The sequence below is a fragment of the Otolemur garnettii genome, unplaced genomic scaffold (genome assembly GCF_000181295.1).
Source record: "Otolemur garnettii isolate 467f Iridium unplaced genomic scaffold, OtoGar3 scaffold00067, whole genome shotgun sequence".
In the NCBI taxonomy this organism is placed as follows: Eukaryota; Metazoa; Chordata; class Mammalia; order Primates; family Galagidae; genus Otolemur; species Otolemur garnettii.
In genome coordinates this window covers 1,995,937-2,013,701 of record NW_003852462.1, presented here as the reverse complement: position 1 = coordinate 2,013,701, position 17,765 = coordinate 1,995,937, and the positions used below count along the sequence as shown (strand labels likewise).

Genomic DNA, 17,765 nt, shown 5'->3' with positions numbered 1-17,765 from the left:
CGCTACTCCTCATGTCTGTTTTGGGTGATGTCCCCCAACAGAGCCCATTCCATGTGTGACCCAGGAGTGGCAACCTGAGTGTCCTGCTGGGCCAGAGGCATTTTCCATAGTGCCAGATGAAGAGGGGAGGGCTAAGACCTCTGGACAGGGAGGTGTGTCCAGGGGCGGGGCCAAGACCACAGTCAACACTGTGGCTCAGGACCCTCTTCCAGCCTGGGTGTGGACATCACACATTGGGGGTCCGATGCCCACAAATGTTTGGGATTGTGATGATCAGACAGTGGTTGCATCTTGCGAGTGGAGCCAGCCAGTCCTAAAGGTGGAATGAGGATGTTGGCTAAAGTCTCACTCAAGGCTATGGGGGTGGGAATATGGGCTGGGCCAAGGCCCCACCTGATGTACAGCTGTGACCAGTGGGCCTGCAAAGCCGCAAGAAATCACCCCCTGGGAAGAGGACGATGTGGGGGGGGGGCACCAGGACCCGTATCCTCATCTCTCCCATGCTCCTTTGGCTGGTTAGAAAGTGCACCTCCGGCTGCCGTCCCTCCCGTTCCCAAATATGATTGCTGTAGGGAAGCCTATTCTCAAATGAATGCATACACATTTAAGGCAAATGCAATTAAAAGTCCAATGCAACTTTGAAGGAACTGTATACAGTGACTTGGAAGCTGCTTTGCAAGAATAATGGACATGACCCATGTAACTGGTGTACTGAGAGGGGCAAGAGTGAGGGGGGGTGCTGTCATTTAAATGCCACATCAACACCTGTGTCTTGCTCCAGTGATGCAAGGAAAATATGCTCAGTAAAGTGATTTCGGGCTGAAGTAAGAACCGGTGGAGATACCCAGGGACAGCTCCCACAGTGATTAGACGCTGTCTCACAGCCGCCAAAGCAGGTCTGCTGAGAACCCGAACAGCTGGCTAACTAGTTAGGTCCTCCCCTAACAGCACGTAGCAGGGTAAATTCCATATGAAATAAGTAATGCGAAAAGTTAGTAAGAAAGAATAAAACATTCGTGAACTTTCTAAGCTAAGTGCTTATTACAAAAATGGACAAAGATAGATATTTCTTGGAGAATATTTACTACGTCCCACTTTATTATGGTTATCCCTTCATCGATTACATCTGCAGAGACCCTTTTGCTAAATGGGTTCACATTCGCAGGTTAGGACGTGGACCTGTCTTTTGGGGGGCACTCTTCACCCCACTGTGCCACTGTGCCCCTGGTTTAGTTTGATTGCAGTACAAGCGCACTTGTTCATTGTGAGTTAAACCCACATGTAGAAGTACATTAAAGAACACGTTTGTTGTTTGATTGCTTTTTCTAAATGTAAACTCTCAGGACCCTCTTCTGTGGCTTGTCAGGTTAGATGTATAACTGTGGCTCATACCCTCCAGTGCCAGCTTGGGGAGAAGAGGTGGGCTTAGTGGTGAAGGGGGTGGGACTTGAGATGGATGTGGACAGCCCAGGGGCCTGCCCACTTGCATTTCTCTGTGTGAGGGGCTTTGTTTTGGGAGGGGGCTCTGCGTGGGGGTTTCACTCATCCACACCTGTACCTGAGGTCAAGGGCTCTGTCCGGAGTTGTGGGAAGACCATAGACTGGCCCAGTAGATCCCTACCACTGCCTTGGATGGTGTGGGAAAAGATTGTGCATGTCTGGGGGGCAAAGCAGGCATCCTAAGCCATAGGGACATCCCACAGAAGCACCTGACCTCTCCCTGCCTGTCTCTCACCCAGCACCTGCCTAAAATGCTTCACCCAGCTGCTGACCTGGGTGAAGTGCCCGGGACAGAGAGAGAATCACCAGGAGTCTGACAAAGCTTGTGCTTTGGGGGCCTTTTCAAGTTAAGGCTGGGAGTGCAGCCTGGAAATGTACACACAGGTCATGTATTTTTGTAAAATTAGCAAAATAATTTATTTTTGTATGTCTTTTCTTCCACAGGGCCCCAATTTCACATTTCAGGCCCCATAAAACCTGAATCCTCCACCGCTGTTCAGACCCACGTGATCCACCCAAATTCCTTCCTTCTTCCTCTGATAAGCTGGAGAATTTTCTGAAACAATGCGTCACCACCCCCCATCCCTGCAGGGTGGAACTCAGCAGATCACCGCTGACCATGTTAAAGGTGACTCCATCCCTGTGGCACACGCTCGCTGGTGGCCGCACCTGTGCCAAGCTGCTCTAGACGGAAGGACAAGGACGAGATGGGGAGCTAGGGAGGTTTTCTCTGGTGCAGGCTCCTAGAAGCACAGTGCTACAGGGGGGACCAGGAGGAAAGTGGCCCTCAAAGCTCAGCCTAAGCCAGCCCTGCCGCTGTACCCCAGGGAGCAGTGAGCGGACTTGGGGGAGTTTGGGGCTTCATCAAGCAGTGGTGCCAGCCTGGGCTTGGGGTTCTAGAGGACAGTGACTCAACTCCATGGGGACTTCTGACCAAGCTGTGCCCTTCAGTATTTTCTTCTGATTTACAAGCAACAGAGTCCTGGAGCCAGATCCCTGTGTTCAGTACCAGATCTGCAGTCTACAAGTGGGATGACCTGGGGTGTCCCTCCATAAAGCAAAAGGAATGCACAGGTGGCTGGACAAGGCCCTCCCCAAATGACCGTGGTCCTCCAGACAGGGTGGAGGGGACAGGGCACTTGTGGGTTGAGGGGCACCATTGCAGCTGGGCAGTTGGGAGTCCCACTTCCCAAGCCTCTCCCAGCCAGGGGCTCCTTCCAGTGCTTTCAGGATTAGGGGACCCATGAGGCTTCCCTCACTCAAACTGCGGGAAGTGTTGGAGGAAGAAGAGCCTGTGGTGGAGGGGCCAATGGCCAGTGCACATTCCAGCCAGGACCGGCAGGGGTTTCCCTCCACCTGGCGGTGCCTCCCTGCACACTTCCTGAGGAGCCAGTTCTGAGTGTCTGGGGAGGATCCATGGAGCCGGTCAATTCCAAGCTGGTCAGCCAGACAGGAGCCTAGCCCTTGCTGGCACTTCTGGGCCTGCAGGGTACCCCCTCTCTAAGGCTGTGGCTGCTGGGACCCCTGTATCCACCTATTCCAGGCCCCTGTTCAACACTGCACAGAAATAAGAATAAAAATGCCCAGAAGGTGGTTATGGACCAAGAATGGGGCGTCCAGAGGTACATGGGGGCTGCAGAGGGTGCCCACCCCCCTACCCACCTGTGGCGGGGATGAAGTGCCAGGGGCGAGGACATGGGGAGGTCAAGACGAAGCTGAATCCCGCTTTGAGATTTGAGAAGAACGGGAGACGGTCCTCCAAGGGGTCTGGGGTGCGGCCGCTTAGGGGTCGGGAACTGCTCCTGGCACTGGACCCCGCCTGGGACAGTCCTCGGGTCGGTCCGGACCTGGGACACCGGGAAGGTTGTGAGTGGGGCCGGGAGCCGGGTGGGGCTGGAAGCTGTAGCCTGGGCTTGAGGGGGGGTCTGGGCGGGACCGGAGAGGAGCGGGGGCGGGGCGCTGCGGGGAGGGGGACAGGGCCGAGGGCGTGCTGGGGGCGTGGCCGGGTCCGGGGTCCGGGCTGGGGGCGTGCCGGGGGCGGGGCGGTCTCTCTGGCTCCCCGCGCTCTCCGCGACCCGGCTAGTGTCCCACCGGCCGGAGCCAAGCACGCAGATCTCGGCGCTGCCACTGGGCGCCGGCGGGAGGCCGGGCCCTCCGCACCTGCAGCGATCACGAAATTCGCGAGCCCAGAACGGGCACCTGTGGCTGCGTCCTGTGAGCCCTCCCGGCTATGGCGCGCGAGGAGGTGAAGGCTCCAAGGGGCCTCCCGGGCCTCCTGTGAGCCGGGGGCCGGAGCAGGGACCCTGCGCGAAGCCGCGCGCCCGTGATGCCTGTCCCAGCGGAGACGAGGGCGGTGGGGCGCGGGGTGGCCCTGGCGCTTCTGCTGCTGCTCCCCGCCGTGCCTGCCCGCGCGCCGCTGCGGCCCCTGCCCCAGCTGCAGCCCAGCATGTGAGTAGCAGAGCTGGGAGGGCTCGGCGGGGTGTGGAGCCCCGGGCCCCTGGGCAGCCCTCCGGGAACGGGCTCGCGAGGCTTTGTCCCCTGGAGCCCTTGAACAATGGGCCCTTTCCCTTAACTCGGGAAGGGTGGTTGAGACGCAAGGTTCCAGGGCTGGGTCTGGGGCCCGTCTGAGGAGGCCCCTCGCCGACTCTCCCGCCTCCTCCCTCCTTGCTTCGCTCCGAGACGTGGGTGGGTCTTGCAGGCTCGGGCAGATGCTGCGCTTTGGGAAGAGGTGAGGAATCTGGGCCCCTTTCCGGGCAGGGTCCGGTGGGAGCTGCGTGTTCCCACTTTCCTCCCAAGCCTGTCTCCTGGAGTCTGGGGGCCTTCGCAGGGCGGGCTGTGCCCAGACCTGGAGCGGGCAGAGTTGGTCTGTGTGTTCCACACGTGCGCTTCTGCGCTTCGGGCTGTCGGAGAGGGAGTTTGGTGCCAGAATGGGCAGGAAGAGAGGGTCAGGGAGCCAGCCAAGATGAATTTAATTTTGAAAGATGATTCCCCAACGGGGCCGTTTAGCCGTCTCTCTCAAACAGCAAACCAATCCTTGCAGTCGCCTCAAAGGAAAACTGGAGTGGAGGAGGAGTGGGGAGCCGCCCCCCCCCAGCACTCCCTGCCGCGTATTACGGGCCTGGGGCCTGCAGAGCTCAGGAAGGGCCCTGGCAGGGCCTCCTGTCTGCCAGGCCCGCCCCCATTCAGGGGCCACAGGAGGGGTTCCATCCTGTCCAGCGCTGCCCTGAAGGACCTGCTATTTACCTGGCAGTGCAGGACAAGTGTCCTTGTGGAGTGGGAGGAGTCTGTACCCCCAGGAACCCCACTCTGGGGCTCACTTTACTACCAGAAGGAAGATTTTCTTGTGGCTTTTTTGAAGGAATGGTGTCCCTGGGTTTGGGGTGGGGGTGGGGGGCCTTTTGCTTTAGAAATGTGAGCAGCCTGTCTTGACTCTGCGTGACTTCTCCCGGACATTCCTCTGTCCTGTGATCCCAAGGAGTTTGCTGGAGGAGCTTTTAGAAGGGACACCCTGGCCTCTGTGGCATAGCCGGCTTCACCTCAGAGGGTTGGCCCCAGGGTATCATGGGGCACAGGCTCCTCGGAGTCCCAGGGGTGGCCAGATGCTCAGTAGAGGTGGTCAGACGTCTACTGAGAGGGGAAACCAAGAGCACAGCTGCTGAAGGCTCTGGGAGCTGCCAAGCATGGGCTTTCTGTGTCCCACCCGTGCACCTGGCGCCCTGGGAGAGAATGGGTGGCATGAGAGTTGGTCACCTCTTCCTGCTTCCTGATTGTCCCAAAGTCTCACTGCCTTCTTTTCTCCCGGTCCCCCCTGTGACATGGGGTGGGGCTGTGCCTCTTGTTCCCTGTCTGCACATGCTCACCTGGGGACCCCTGTTAGCGCACGTGTGAGTCTGGGTCCATGACGACTGCAGATCTATCATCCCAGACGTTTGCTCCATAATCAAGCACTTGGCACATGCCTGGACATGCACTGGGGCTGTGGTGGGCAGTGGCTGGCCGTTGGCTGAGTGAGGAAGAGCTCCCTCCCGGCTAGACCCTGAAGAGGGCTCTGCTGGGCTGAGGCACCTCTGGAGGCTTATTCTGAGCACAAAAACGGTAGAGGCTGGGGCTGCAGAGGGGCCAGAGCTGCAATTTGCTCCCCTCACCCCAGAGGAGCCACAGGGGTCCTAGAAGATGCTGGTCATGTCCACCTTCCCTTCTAGAGGGATCTGACAAGCTGCCACCCGGGGCCTGGCTCAGGGCAGCCGTACTCCTTCTGGCTATTTTCCTGGACCATTAGCTGAGTTTAAACAGCATGACCTCCTGTTAATGCTAGAAGGCGCAGCACCCTGGAGGGTGGGGTGCAATGGAGGAGGCTGGGGTGCAATGTGGGGTGTCCCACTGACTGACAGCCCCAGATGCCCCACAGACCTTCATGAGTCTGCCAGAGAGACCCAGATGGTTCTGTGGCCCTTGTTGACTGAGTGCATGTCCAGATCCAGCGTTACCCCTCGAGTGGCCAAAGCTCATTTATCTTTATTTTTGCCTGTAAAATGAGTTTCTGCTGCCTGGAGAAATGACTTGCCTTTCTTTCCTGGGCCAGGACCGACTGCTGACCATGTGCAGGGCTGGCCCAAGGCAGCTGGTGGGGCTTCCAGGAGCTGGTCTGGGACAGGGGACCAGTGCCCATGTGCTGATGTGGGGCTCCAGCATGTCAGGGATGCATCTGTTTGTGGCACTGAGCTTGTGGCTGAGAAACGGTCTGTTGGAAATAAGCAAATTATATTGAACCCCCACCCCCACGCAGGCCCCTCTACACTCAAGTCCTGTTTTGTAGGTAGCTCTGTTGACCCATTGGCCCCTATATCTGAGCCTGAGGTGTCCTTCAGGCCCCCAGAGCCCTGCTTGACCCACTTGATGAGTCGAGTTGGAAGGTGGAGCTGTGCTCGAGTGGCCATAGGGGGCTGCCTATCCCAGGTGCTGAGGCTGCTGCACTGGACGCAGGTGTGTGTCTGTGTGTGCACATGTGTCTCTGAGTGTGTGTGTCTCTGTGTGCATGTGTGTGTCTGTGTGTGCATGTGTGTGTGTGCATATGTGTCTCTGAGTGTGCGTGTGTCTCTGTGTGCATGTATGTGTCTGTGTGTGCACATGTGTCTCTGAGTGTGCGTGTCTCCGTGTGCATGTGTGTGTCTGTGTGTGCACATCTGTCTCTGAGTTGTGTGTGTGTCTCTGTGTGCATGCGTGTGTCTGTGTGTGCACATGTGTCTCTGAGTGTGTGTGTGTGCCTGCATGTGTCTCTGTGTGCATATGTGTGTGTATATGTGTCTCTAAGTGTGCGTGTGTGTGCCTGCATGTGTCTCTGTGTGCATGTGTCTCTGTGTGCATGTGTGTATCTGTGTGTGCACATGTGTCTCTGAATGTGCATGTCTCCGTGTGCATGTGTGTGTCTGTGTGTGCACGTGTGTCTCTGAGTGTGCATGTGTCTGTGTGTGCACATGTATCTCTGAGTGTGCGTGTATGTGCCTGCGTGTGTCTGTGTGTGCATGTGTGTGTCTGTGTGTGCATGTGTGTTTCTGATTGCGTGTGTGTGTGCATATGTGTCTCTGAGTGTGTGTGCCTGCGTGTGTCTCTGTGTGTATGTGTGTGTGTGTGTGTGTGTGTGTTATATGGCATTGCAGCTGAAGTCTCCTCCAGTGGGAGGCACCGAGGGTCCAAGACTCACAGCCTCAATCTGCATGCAAGGGGCCCCAGTGCAGAAATGGATCCCCCAATCTTCAGCCTCAAGGTTCCCCCTACGCTGGCTGTGCCCAGGTGAACCATGGGGGTAAAAATGGAACCTTTAAAAGCATACGTGAAGGAGACAGCCCTAAGCAAGCCGCCCTCCCCCCTGAAGGGATGTCCGGGGCTGTGCTGAGCCAGGCTGTCCCCTGCTCCTGGGTTCTCACCTCCTTACTCTAGTGTCCCATTGCTGGGCCCCCATATGTAGGCGTCTACCCTCCTCTGTGCCCACCCCTTGCCTCCAGAAGCTCACTCTGCAGGGAGCAGGTGGCCCAACACCGAGACATTCACTAGGTCTCCTTTGTAGTTTGGGAATTGTCATTCCTTCCCCCAGCCAGGAAGCTGCATCCAACCGCAAGGAATGGAAAGGCCTGTAACTGTAACCCTTCCAGGGATCAGGGAAATATCTTAGCGGGCTCGGGCTCTCCTCGGACCTACAGGCTGGGGTCAGGTTTCTTCTGGTTTCCTCTTCTGCCCCCTTCACCTTCCCAAAAGGAAAAGCAGTGATGGAATGCTTCTGACTGCAGAAATGTCCCAGTGGAGATGCTGTCCCAGCACTCACCCCTCCTCCCCTGAGCATCAATCCAGCTGGCCTCAGGGCAAGAGCCACCTGGGTCTGAGTCTGCCAGGAGAGCGTGGTGAGGCAGAGCAGCCCGAGCTGGCCTCTGGCCAGTGCAGCTCCCTGATGCCCACATGGACTGTTGGAGCCGGAGGCCTCCTGGGCATGGCAGGGGCCCCATGCTCTGGGGAGAGCTGTGGAGGAGGAGTTCTTGGGGAGACTCAGGGCAGGGAAATATGCCATAAAAGCTGCCAGGGTGGCCCTCGGGAGCAGAGGTTGGCCAAGAGTCTCAACAAGTCCTTAGGCACTGTTATCTCATGGGTTAGTGGCAGCCAAGGTCAAGGTTTGAGGAGGCCAGGAGGGATAGAGAGGCCCTTTGGGGCAGTCCCCGTCCCACCCCATCTCCTGCCATGCCTCAACATAGCCAAGGGTTGGCTGGGGGGGGGGGGGTTTCTCCTCTCCCTGGCCCTGTGGCCCATAGCTCTGCTTTTCTGCTTCCTGTAGCACCCTGTACCCTTGAGACGATGGACCCTTACACTCGGGGGCAGTATCTTATGTCTGGAGCTGGGGTCAGCAGGAGGGAATTGCTGAGACCCAAGGGTGGAGGATGGATGGACTCATTATGGTTCCCAAGAGCCCTGGAGGCCCATGCTTTCATCACACCTGTTTTCCAGATGCTGGGTGGGGGCTTGGAGAGGGCCCTGGACCTGGCTTGTCTGTTGAAAGCCCACACTCTGATGTCCACGGCCACCAGGGCCAGGGGCTGGAGCCCTGCAGCCTGGAACCCCAGGGGTCATCGGTCACATTTCTGTCCTCCTTCCGCTCTCCAGGGGTTCACCGTGGGTGAGTGCTTGCAGGACACAGGGGTGGGCCAGAACGTTCAGAGCAAAGACTCATTTGGGCCCAGTTTGGACCCCCAAATGATACTTTCCCCTGAGTATGTGGCCCTGTCCCCAGCTCCAACAGTGACCCCAGCTCACACCTCCAGGGCTGTCAGAAGTGCTTTCTGCACTGGTTCAGAGCAACCTGGCGGGGTCAGTGCTGAGTCCTCACTCTGCGGGGTGGAAACTGAAGCAGAGGCAGAGTGACCTGCCCATCTTGACACTGGTGAGTGGGGTGCTGAGGTTCACGCCCTGCCTGCCTGACCTCCTCAGCCAGGGATTCTTGAACTTGAGCGTGCACCAGAGTCCCCTTAGAGAGCTTGTCAAATGACAGACAGGTGTGGAATCCCTATGAAAGCCAGGCCGATTTGCTGGCTCCAGGCAGGGCCCAAGAATGTGCATTTCTGACAAGTTCCCAGGAAAGGCTGCTGCTTCAGGCCTGGGACCCCACTCTGAGAACCACTGTCTAATGCTCGGGGGGCCAGAGGGATCCATCCCAGTCCTGCCCTGTAATGTGCAGCTTACTGAACAGGGTCCTTACCCCCAAGCTCGGTACCACCACGTGGAAGCTTTGCTTTTTGATTCTCGGGGGACAGTGTATCTGTCCATGGGAGGGAGACAGAGGGGCACCTGCCATGAGGCACCGGGGAGGGGTCGGCACACAGGTGTGCATGGCTCAGAGCATGCAAGTGAGGAACATCTGGGGCTTGGTGGCAGAAGCCGATTCCAGTCCTGGGGTGAAGGCTGCTCCTGGTTCCTGGAACCTAGAGAGAGCCTCCTTGAAGCCTGGGTTGGGGAGGCAGTCACCACCAACCACCCCTCACCCCCAAGAGGGACAAATAGCCCAGCTCTTCTCTCCTCACAGCCCCCTAGCTCCTGCTGGCCCTCCCATTGGCTAAACCTACCTGGCCGCCAGAGAGTCAGGGTGTGTGTGTATGTGTGTGTGCTCATATGTGTGCACATGTGTTGGGGGATGTAATCCACAGAGGTTGGCCTCCTGGTGGGGGAGGGAGAGTCACCCTGGGGGTCTGTGGTATTGGAATAAGACCAGGAAGGGTGGAGGCTAGAACCCAGCACCAAGAAGGCCTAGGAGGGCCCTTCCCTGGGGAAGAGACCCTCTGTTCATGATTCACCCTCCTGCCCTGCCCCCTCCTCAAATTCTCACCCTAGGATCCTAGGTCCCTAACAGCCTGGGGGAATGTAGAAGAGGCCTGGCCTTTAGTCCTGGCTCTCTATCTCGGTAGCCGACGGCTGTGAGCAGACCAAGAGGCGTCACTGTCACCCCTCCCTGGGGACTTGGCGGGGATTTGATGATCTAATGTCCAGAAAGGGACCAGCACTAGGCACCAAGGAGGCTCTTCTGAATTGAGTTCCTTCGTCCTCCTCGCTCCTTGTTGGAAGTGGGTGGGTTTTGGAAGTCCGGCTCCCACACCAAGAGTGTTTCTCCCTGAAGAGGCAACTGTAGAGTTCTTCTGAGCCCGCCCAGGGATGGCACAACTCCCCCCACCTCCTGTTGGAGGATCCAGGTGGCTGTGGAGGCTGCAAGGATGCAGTTGCAGGTTCTGTTCAGGAGTTTGTGGGGGAGACTGACCCTGACTCTTGGCCAGGAGGCGCTCTGCCCTGCCCTGTGCCCTGAGGCCCTCACTCTGGGTCACCTGGACTTGGGCTCCAGGGATGAGTGCTGCCTTTGGTGGGGCAAGTCTCTACCCTGGGACGGGAAGTTTGGGAAACTATGGGAGGCCTGGGCAGGACTTCTGGGGCAGGATGTGCTCAGCAGCAGCCCTGGCCACCCTCAGGCTGGACTGGTGACCTGGAGCTGGCCTCTGATCTTGCTGCCGTCTGTCCCCCTCACTGATGGGCAGCTGCAGACCCCACTCTTCCAGCTGGGAATTCCTGCCCCTTGAACTGCTTTCATCTCACTGGCTGCCGAGTTGGGTCTGCACTTTCCCATGTGTCCAGCGCAATGGGGGAGGGGCCAGAATCAGAGGGACAAGGCTTCCCACCCAGCATGATCCTAAGGGGAAGGAGGAAAATAGTCCCTCTTGCAAACTATTTTTTTCTTCTTCCGTCTGGGACTGCTGGGCTTGGGCCAGGGTGGCTGGATGGGGCAGGCAGAGTCTCCGAGAGCTGAGCCAGGGGACTGGCCCGCCCAGAAGTGGACCTCACACAGGGCACAGGTGGAGGGTGGTGACAAGTCCAGACAGTTTTAGGTACAGAGGCTGACAGTGCCCCAGTGTCGCCTGGTGGAGCAGGGACTTTAGGTAGGGGAGTTGGGGGGTGGGGTGGCGAGGGGACCGGAGTAGCTCTGGCGGGGGATTTGACAGGCTTGCTGTGTCCCCAGCATGGAAGGCAGCTGCTAGTCCACACAGGGCATGCCTGGCCCCTCATTCTGGGGAGCAAGAGCTTGCTGAGCAAGACGAAGCTCTTCTCTCCCTCAGGGGCCCCCAGATTCCACCTGATACCAGGGGACACTACCTTAGAGCCCTGTGCCAGAATTTGCCTCTGTAGAGACCCCCTCTGCCCTGAGTCAGGGCAGGTCTGGGGTCCTATTCCCCAGGCTTCTGTTCTCCTAGCTCAAGGGATGTCTCGGAAAAAGCATGGGGAGGGTCGTGGTGGAGAGGACACCTCCAGCCCGGCAGGGTCCGCACGGCTGGGAGCTACAGGTTTAGGAGCGGCGTGCAGGATTGTGGGAGAGCTGTGCTGGTCGCTCCTTTTCCCTCTGAGCCCCTGTGCCCTCCAGCTCGGGCTCCTCCAGGATAGGCCTGTGGTGCCATGGGTCTGGACCCCAACCCAAACAGGCCAACATCGAGGATAGGGTGGGCAGGAAGGGTGAGTACCAGCTGGGTGTTGGTGGCCAAGGCACTAACTATCTCTGTCCTTGTCCCAGGCCCCATGTTTGTGTGGAGCAGGAGCTGACCCTGGTGGGCCGCCGCCAGCCCTGTGTGCAGGCCTTCAGCCACGTGGTGCCCATATGGAAGCCTAGCTGTGGGCCACAGGCGTGGTGCATCGGGCATGAGCGGAGGTATGTGCTGAAACCTGGGTCTGGCGGGCAGGGGTTCTGCTCACACCAAGGGCAGCACTGGCATCTGGGGCTAGCGTCCTGTCCTCGTCTCAAGACCGCCAACTCTAGGCTCAACACTTGTGGCTCAAGTGGCTAAGGTGCCAGCCACATACACCTAAGGTGGCAGGTTCGAATCTAGCCCAGACCCACCAAACAATGATGGCTGCAACCAAAAAATAGCCGGGCGTTATGGTGGGCGCCTGTGGTCCCTGCTACTTGGGAGGCTGAGGCAGGAGACTTGCTTGAGCCCAGGAGTTGGAGGTTGCTGTGAGCTGTGATGCTACGGCACTCTACCCAGGGGACAGCTTGAGGCTCTGTCTCAAAAAAAAAAAAAAAAGACTGCCAACCCCCACCTCCTTTTCTGAAGCCCCTCATCTGAGGATAAGCCCTTTCCAAACCCTCCCTGGAGGGTCTTCCCAGACTGTGGTTCTGTCCTGCTTAGCCATGGACTGGGTCCTTTGTGGTGGGAGGACACTGGGAGGAGGTAGGGGTCCTCCTGGGGAGGGGTCCTGGAGGGGAGGGGCCCTGCAAAAGGTGGAAGCCATTTCCTGTTACCTGGCCTTCAGGCCTGGTTCCTAAATTCACACAAAACCTTTTATTGCTCAAGATTTTATTTCAAAATCGAATGTAGGCAATGACCTTGCTTGCCTCCCCCTTTCACAGGCTCAGCTCTGCTGACCTGCCATGCAGAGTGGGTGAGGGCAGCTGGCAGCTGCCGTGTTAGGTGGAGCTGCCCATGTGTCCAGGCGTGAAGGCTGGAATGCAAGTCCACAGATAAGGCTGTGTACTCAGTACCTCAGCCGGGGCTTGGGGCCTGCCCTGAGCTGCTCTGGGTGGTCCGTGTGGGCTCCCACACCTGCTGGGGCTGCTCCAGGGAGCACTGGCGGCTGCATTCATGGTGCACATTTTTCTGCTGTGCGGTTCGTAAGTGCACCAAGTGGAGGAGGCTGTGACAGTGGTTCTTGCCTGGGGCAGTTGTGTCTTCCTCTCTGGGTGATGCTGGCAGTGCCTAGTCAGGTCTGGCTGCTGAGGGTGAGCTGGGAGGGCCAGGGTATGGCTCAGCACCCTGCAGCTAAGGGACGGCCCCTCCGTGCCCAGCAACCCTGAGCAAAAACAAGAGACCTCCCCTTGCTATTTTCTCTCCAAATGTGCGTTTTGCAGTCTGTCCTTCCGACCTTCACATGTGTGTGGAAGTACAAGTATTTATAAGTGGAAATTAGGTCACATAAACCACGTCTTGTCAGCAGCCCATGGTGGAAGGGTGCTATTTCTGGAGGCAGCCAGAAGCCCCTGGGACCCTGGGCTGGGGACTCCCAGGCTGGCCACTCAGCCAATTTCTTTGTGGTCTCCAGGCTGGCGGCAAGAGCAGGGGAGATGCACCGGCAGCCTCTTGGCAGGGTGTCCAGAATGTTGGCGGGGAAAGTCCCCCTCTTAGGGAGGGCCCAGCTGCCTGGGCTTTGTGCCGGCAGGGTATCCCCTCCTGGCTCTGCTTGAGGTGTCTGGTACCCTCAGCAGCACCCCCCTCCCCAGGATGTGGCATTCTGCCTTAGGTTCCAAGGGTGGACAACTGTCCTGTCTGACTGGCCCTTAGGTATGGCTGAGATCTACCTTCGCTCTGTACACACCCTGCCCCCTATTCTTCCTGGGCAAACCAGAGTCCTCTGGACACCCTAGTACTCACGAAGCACCTTATATAGTTCACTGGAACCAGCACCTAATGGTGACAATGACCCAGGCTCATGTCTCATGTTTCCTCTTTGTGTCCCCTTCTGGGGCTGAGTCCAGCTGTGCTAGCCTGGGGGATGTTTCCCAAATTATCCCATCCAGATGCCCCTCTGGCAGAGGTCCCCAGGTGGGAGCAGCTGTGTCTGGGGTTCTGTGCAGCCTTTCCTCATAGCACTGGGGGGTCCCTGTCCCTAACCAGAGCCCTGGGCGTGCCTGTTTGCCTGAGTTCCCAGGGCTTACCAGCCCAACTCAATGTGGGATTGCTTTTGGCTCCAGTATCCCAGCTGGGCTCTGGGTGACATGAGGTGGTGGGTGTGTGTCATTCCTCCTGAATCCCTGGGGACAGCCTCCACTCTGCAAGGCAATGGATTCTGGACCTGAAAGCCACGGCCGGGTGTTAGTGAGGATACTCAGACCTGCCCCTGGGGAGGGCATGGAGGGGCAGCCTGTCAGGACCTCAGGTGCACCCTTGAGGGGGCTGGCCCCTGGAGAACTGGAGGCCTGAGGGGCTCATGGGTTTATCACAGGCTCCACCCCACCAGCCTGGTGATCTCAGCCTCTTTTTTTCACCCATGAACTAGGCTGACAAAACCTCCCGTGCCAGGGGTGCCTGGCATAGAGCAAGGCTCAGAAGCAGAGTGTCATGAGCAGATGGAGTGTCCGCTGAGGTGGCCTGGCTCTCTGGACCCCCTGCTCATAGGGAGCTGAGTCTCAGGAAGGTCCAGCCACCTGTGCTCAGCCTGGTCTTCATTCTTTTTTTTTTTTTTTTTTTTTTTTTTTTTTTTTTTTTGAGACAGAGCCTCCAGCTGTCCCCCTGGGTAGAGTGTCGTGGCATTACAGCTCACAGCAACCTCCAACTCCTGGGCTCAAGCGAGTCTCCTGCCTCCGCCTCCCAAGTAGCTGGGACCACAGGCGCCTGCCACAACGCCCGGCTATTTTTTGGTTGCAGCCGTCATTGTTGTTTGGCGGGTCCGGGCTGGGGATTCGAACCCGCCACCTTAGGTGTACGTGGCTGGCGCCTTAGCCGATTGAGCTATAGGCGCCTAGCCCTGGTCTTCATTCTTTATGAGGCAGCCACTGAGCCCTCAATTTTAGAAATAAAACCAAGGGCCAGAGGGTTCAGGTGTCACGTAGTGGTCATACAGGGACTGAGTGGCAGGGTTGAAATGTCATCTCTGATTTCTTTGGGTCCACAACCTAAGTGTTGGCTGTGAGATACACAGCCCCTGTTGAACTCATATTCACCCTTCAAAACCCATCTCACCCAAGCCCTCTGTGAAATTCTCCCCTACCTCTAGGAGGCCAGTGGCTGCCCTCATGTCCCTGTATGTCCCTGTGACAGGCCCCAAAGCTTGTAAGCCCCCAGGGAATGTGGAGCAGCTGGGTCAGCTGGCTGGGGTAGCACGTGGCAGTGATGGTCCAGCAGGGGAGGGTGGATGTGGCAGGAATGGGGGCTTCAGGACCTGGCTCCAGAAGCATCTCCAGGACTTGTTCTGAGTCTGGCCCAAGTGCAGCAGGTGCTCATCTCAGCCAGAGGCCAGGTGCTGGGGACTTCATCCTCAAGTCCCCCTGAGGGCAGGGCAGGGCCTCCCCACTGCAGTGGGGACCTGCGTTGCCTTACCCCAGGCTGGCCTCACTGCCAGGCCTCTCCGCCACTGGGCTGATAGGCAGCCGGTGCCTCAGCCTGCAAGGCCAGCTGCAGGACTTGGTGCAGGTGCCCTGTCCAAGCCCAAGGGATGCTGTGGATGAAGCTCTGAGTGTTGGGCTTTGCTCACCAAGTGATGGTGGCAGCTCGTGTGGCCTGACGTCCCGAGTACTTGGCCCCCACTGCTCTTTCTTTAGTGATCTTTCTGCACAGAGAAAACTCTGGGTGGTTGGAGTAAAGGGGCAGGGAGCCGAGGGTGAGAGGCAGAAGCTCTGTGCTCCATAAACCAAGTGTACCCCAATCTGCCCCTGGACAGACAAGGAGATACTTCCTCTCCTGAGCTCTCTGGGGGCGGCCAGTGGGGCAGAGGTTATAGGAGGGACCCTGGGTCCATGTCCTCAGGCTGGGCAAGCCCCAGTAAGTGCAGAGCCTGCCTAGGCCTGAGTTCCCCCCCCCAGGACGGCAGCTGGGATCAGAGTTAGGTGACTGCACACTGGCTGGGTCCAGGTGTGGCTGTCATGTGCTGGTAACTGCTACCACTTCCTTGCAATCTGAAAGCCCTTTGGTTCTAGCTGTGCCTGCCATCCATGAACACAGCTATGCAGGATGATGGGTGCTTGGCCCTGGCCCTGACTACACTTGAGAGGCCAGGTGGGGTGCCTAGGAGTCCCCCAGCAGGTACTTCCCAACAAGCCTGATCAATGGCCAGCACCGGCCTCCCCAAGGTTCATGAGAAGGAAGTGGGGGAGGAGGGAGGAGACCTGGGGCGTGGAGCCACCGCATGTGGCCTTCCTGGCAGGCCCACACCCCCTGCACTGTGGCCCCCCGTGGGGCTGCAGCTGGAGAGGCAGAGGAGTGGGCACCTGTGCAGGCCTGGCAGCCTGCTGCCCCTCGCCCCTGCACCCCTAGGCCTGTGCTCCCATTGGCTACCAGAGCCGTGGGGGCTGGTGCTGGCTGCAGGGGAGTGAGGGTCTTTCCTCGGGGGGTTGTGGGGGCTGCAGGCTGAGCGGCCCTCTCTACAGGTCTTTCCCTTTAGGGGGTGGAGGGTGGCTGGTGACCGAGGGAGCAGCATGTAGCCCAGCGCCGCGGGCAGCCTGGGAGAGGGATAAATATTTACGACACCAGGGCCGGCGCCCTCCACGGCTGCCAAACATTGTTCACCGCTGCGGTCGGTTTCTGTCCAGACAAGTGGTTTCATGTCCTGCCAAAGTGGTGTTTTGCAAGGCGCTTTCAGGGTCTCATGTGCGCGTGCATGGACACATGCTTCCGGAGGCCACCGCCACTGCCGCTGGCCCTGTTTGTTTGTTGGGTCGGGGTCCCCAGGGCTAAGCTCGGGCTTCCCACAGCGCAGCCCCAACAAGTTAGGAGGGCATTTCGTTACTTGGAGACGGCTACTTCCAGAGGCTCAAGGGCCCTTGACCCAGTGGCTGCTGGCCAGGCTCCTGGTCACCGTCCCTAGAGACAAGGGCTGGGTGGGGGAGGGTTGCTGGCTGTGGGGTCTGGAGGCTGCAGGGTGGGCGCTGAGTAGCTAGTCATCTGGTCCTTCAGGTCAGCCTCTTTCTTTGTCTCTCTGACTCTCCCTCCGTCTCTCCATCTGCCTCCCCCCCACATCCGTGTGACCGGTTCTGTTATTGCAGAAACAAAGACCTCGTAGCCATGGGACCCTTGGACATGTGCCAAGCAGTGATGGGTATGAGCTTCCTGCCGCTGCTGTAACGCATCAGGGCAAGGGGCTCAGAAACAACAGAAGTCTGTTGTGACAGAGGGTCTGTCTGAGGCCTATCTGCAGCTTTGGGTCACTGGCCATCCCTATCGGCTGTGGCTAATAGATGCATCGCCCCAGGCTCTGCCTCTTTCTCCACCTAAGCTGCTCCTGTGTCCTGTCCAAACTTCCCTCTTCTTCTGAGGGCTCCTGCTATTGGGTTAAAGCATGCCCTCACCCCATATGACCTCACTGTAACTTGATAAGTGCCACAAAGACTTTATTTCCGAATAAGATGGACCTGGATTTGGGGGACGTTGCCCAGCAGCACCAGGAGGGAGAGGCAGAGTGGGCAGTTGGCCATCTGTCTTGCCAGCCCTTAGAGTGGGGGGGAGGTTTGTTGGGGAGAGATGAGAGCTGTCAGGGGCAGGTAGGGGTGCTGTGCTCAGAGGAAGCAGGAGAGGAGCTTCTGGGAAGGGCAGACGCTCTTCCAAAATTGGTGGCCCAGTTAAGGAGGATCCAGGACTTAGCAGCCAGGGGTGGGGGGGTGGGTGGGAGGAAACTGAAGGACTGTGGGGGCCTGGCCTGCCCCTTCCTCCTGCTAGATTCGCTGTAGGCCCAGCCCCTGGGAGGGGAGGCAGGGCCCCACCAACTGCCCCACCAAGACTCCCAGCCTCAGGCTATGATATCAGTGGTGAGGGCGGGGAGGGGGAGAAGATGGCTGAGCTGGGCATAGGTAGCCCAATGGGCCAGGCTTCCAGGGTTCCCGGTGCTGGGCAGCCCTCACATTTGGGGAGGAGGACAGATGGAGGGACCCACCCTTTGGGTGAGCTAATTCTCACTGACCATGGGCACCTTCTTCTCATGGCCAGCTCCTGGGCTGGCTCTGACATGTTTCTTTCTTTCTTTTTTTTTTTTTTTTTTTTTTTGAGACA

The 17,765-nt window shown here is 58.3% G+C and overlaps 1 protein-coding gene across 1 annotated transcript in view; it reads left to right on the top strand.

Annotated features, from left to right (window-relative positions):
* Positions 1 to 3,173: 3,173 nt before the first annotated feature.
* MEGF6 (multiple EGF like domains 6) overlaps positions 3,174 to 17,765 on the top strand; it is a 99,771-nt gene continuing 85,179 nt past the window's right edge. Inside the window, 5 exon segments of the mRNA XM_023515142.1 lie at positions 3,174 to 3,366; positions 3,667 to 3,728; positions 3,730 to 3,816; positions 3,818 to 3,948; positions 11,585 to 11,719. Of these exon segments, the coding sequence (XP_023370910.1) occupies positions 3,174 to 3,366; positions 3,667 to 3,728; positions 3,730 to 3,816; positions 3,818 to 3,948; positions 11,585 to 11,719 (608 nt within the window).